General features: G+C 43.0%; 1 protein-coding gene across 2 annotated transcripts in view; it reads left to right on the top strand.

Moving 5' to 3' along the window:
- Positions 1-2806: 2806 nt before the first annotated feature.
- Positions 2807-3047, top strand: part of RBM34 (RNA binding motif protein 34) — a 59494-nt gene continuing 59253 nt past the window's right edge. For both annotated transcript variants that reach the window (XM_085856149.1, XM_085856148.1), the window contains exon 1: positions 2807-2951. In XM_085856149.1, the coding sequence (XP_085712275.1) occupies positions 2911-2951 (41 nt within the window). In that variant the 5' untranslated portion in view covers positions 2807-2910. The remainder of the gene's footprint in view (positions 2952-3047) is intronic.

Raw genomic sequence — 3047 nt, 5'->3', positions numbered from 1 at the left:
ATTGATACTCAAACCCTGGTGGAGTGTTGCATTATTAACCTCCGCCATCTTCGAAGATGGATGGAGATTACTGTTTTCACCCCCCTTTCTGTTTGTTTGTGAATTGAATAGTATTACGGAAAAACTCCTCAACGGATTTCGACGAAACTTGATGGGGAGGGGGGGTTAAGTATGGTCCAAGGATCATGCTATTAAATTTTGGACTTGGCCCCCCCCCCAAAAAAATTGTTGGAGAAAAATTTTTTTTTTTTGCATTTCTACATGTTTTAAGTGATTTCCAACCTCCCCCCCTACAAAAATTGTCACCCCCCCAAAAAAGATTTTTTTTTTTTGCATTTCTACATGTTTTAAGTGATTTCCAACCTCCCCCCCTAAAAAAATTGTCACCCCCCCAAAAAAGATTTTTTTTTTTTGCATTTCTACATGTTTTAAGTGATTTCCAACCTCCCCCCCCTAACAAAATTGTCACCCCCCCAAAAAAAGATTTTTTTTTGCATTTCTACATGTTTTAAGTGATTTCCAACCTCCCCCACCAAAAAAAGAAATTGTTAGAGAAAAAAAAATTTTTGCAACTTTTTTTCAACAAAATTTCGATTTCTTTTTTTTGCATCTCTACATGTTTTAAGTGATTTCCAACCCCCCCCCCACCGCCCCCCCCAAAAATGTTGGACAAAAGAACTATAACTGTCAGCACTGTTGACATCATATTTAATGAATAAGATATAAGGTTCACTTGAGTGACCCAGCAGTATTGGCATGGAGGTTTTGCACTCTCCCAAGTGCTCCCCCTCTAGTTTATGATGTATTCGTGGACCAGCTGGTGTTGGCTTAATGGTTCGGGTAGTGGTGCTTGGGATCCGAGGATCCTGAGTTCAAATCCCACTGGGCTGTTAAATTAATACCAGGTGGGGTTGATTCTGCCTGTCATGGATCCTGAGTTCACATCCCACTCGGCTGTTGAATTAATACCAGGTGGGGTTGACTCTGCCTATCATGGATCCTGAGTTCAAATCTCACTCGGCTGTTGAATTAATACCAGGTGGGGTTGACTCTGCCTGTCATGGATCCTGAGTTCAAATCCCACTTGTCTGTGGAATTAATACCAGGTGGGGTTGACTATGCCTGTCATGGATCCTGAGTTCAAATCCCACTTTTTCTGTTGAATTAGTACCAGGTGGGGTTGACTCTGCCTGTCATGGATCCTGAGTTCAAATCCCACTCGGCTGTTGAATTAATACCAGGTGGGGTTGACTCTGCCTGTCATGGATCCTGAGTTCAAATCCCACTCGGCTGTTGAATTAATACCAGGTGGGGTTGACTCTGCCTGTCATGGATCCTGAGTTCAAATCCCACTTGTCTGTTGAATTAATACCAGGTGGGGTTGACTCTGCCTGTCATGGATCCTGAGTTCAAATCCCACTTGGCTGTTGAATTAATACCAGGTGGGGTTGACTCTGCCTGTCATGGATCCTGAGTTCAAATCCCACTGGGCTGTTGAATTAATACCAGGTGGAGTTGACTATGCCTGTCATGGATCCTGAGTTCAAATCCCACTCGGCTGTTGAATTAATACCAGGTGGGGTTGACTATGCCTGTCATGGATCCTGAGTTCAAATCCCACTCGGCTGTTGAATTAAGACCAGGTGGGGTTGGACTCTGCCTGTCATGGATCCTCAGTTCAAATCCCACTCGGGTATTGAATTAATACCAGGTGGGGTTGACTCTGCCTGTCATCCTTCCGAGGTCGGAATGCTGGGCATCCTGTGTCGGAGTGGCGACCTGTCCAGAATTGTGCCTAATCACCAAGGAGACCGCTGAAGCAGCACCAACGCTCTGCACAGAGTATGATCCCGACGGATGGATGTAGTCGTGGATGATAGGATGATTTTTAGGCCTCTGCTGACGAAGTCATTCGAAGCATTATGTTTTCCAGTTGTGTGTCCGTTCGTACGTAGATCCGTGATAATGTTCTGTTTTCTCTGTAACCGCTTTTCCGATTGACGCAAAGTTTTCACCACGTGTGTGACCATACTCATGGAGAATGTTTGAATGATAATTATGACGTCAGATCACGTGGCGTGGCAGCCATCTTGGAGAAAAAAAGGAAAGACGTTGGACCTCTGTCTCTCCGAAACCATTCTATGGAAAAAATTGAAACTTGGCACATGTGAAGTACTCCCCATGGGAGATAAGGGTGATTATGTTTGTTTGATGATGTCTTCAGTGGCTTCGTTATGACGTCATAATTGCAAACGTTAAACGCTTTATTCGATCAGTATGAAATTTTTTGAGGGTTATCTGGGACTAAATTGTATGAGGGGAAAATAATTTATGACGTCATCGGTCACGTGGTTCGGCAGCCATATATATATATATATATACATATATATATATATATATATATATATTTTTTTTTTTTTAAGATAAAGGCCTTCAAAAATGTTCTCCGAAATGGCTGTAAACAGATCGAGGCGAAACTATACAGGTGTGATCACCTCAGTCCCTAAACCCTCCACTCACTCTCCAATTTTTATCCTTCAACTGCACTTCCCCCGCCGTGTTTAATTAATTGATCAACCGAGATCGCTGTCCTATCAACAACCGTTGAAATACCGACGTATATTTTTTCATTCACTGTATGTTGGACATGATGTTGTAATGAGTGACATACTTGCATATCTTTTTGGCCTTTTCGACAGAAGTTTCATCGTACAGTACTATGTATTTATTTTTTCATACATGCCAGTACTGTACTTGAGCTTCAGCTTTAGAAATCGTACGGCACTTGTAAACGTCGTGACAGTTACAAACACCGTACATGACGTCCCCACGAGGAAGAGCGCGGATTGCAGCTTCCCCGGTCACGTGCCCCTTCTCGTCAGACCCATCCCTGAAGAGTGCGTGATCAAGATGGTTGTTCGAAGGAAGAAGTCCAAGACCGAGCTTGCGAAGTGAGTAGTGTAACACAACTACGCTGGGATTTATATATTTTTTTGTCCATCAGCAACGGAGTATTTTACAGAAAGTACAAAATGGATGCTTTGTCA

The sequence above is a fragment of the Eptatretus burgeri genome, chromosome 15 (genome assembly GCF_056783735.1).
Source record: "Eptatretus burgeri isolate ZD-2024b chromosome 15, Ebu_testis_v1, whole genome shotgun sequence".
Taxonomy (NCBI): Eukaryota; Metazoa; Chordata; class Myxini; order Myxiniformes; family Myxinidae; genus Eptatretus; species Eptatretus burgeri.
The sequence above is the reverse complement of the archived record's forward strand: the minus strand, read 5'-3'. Positions and strand labels throughout refer to the sequence as shown.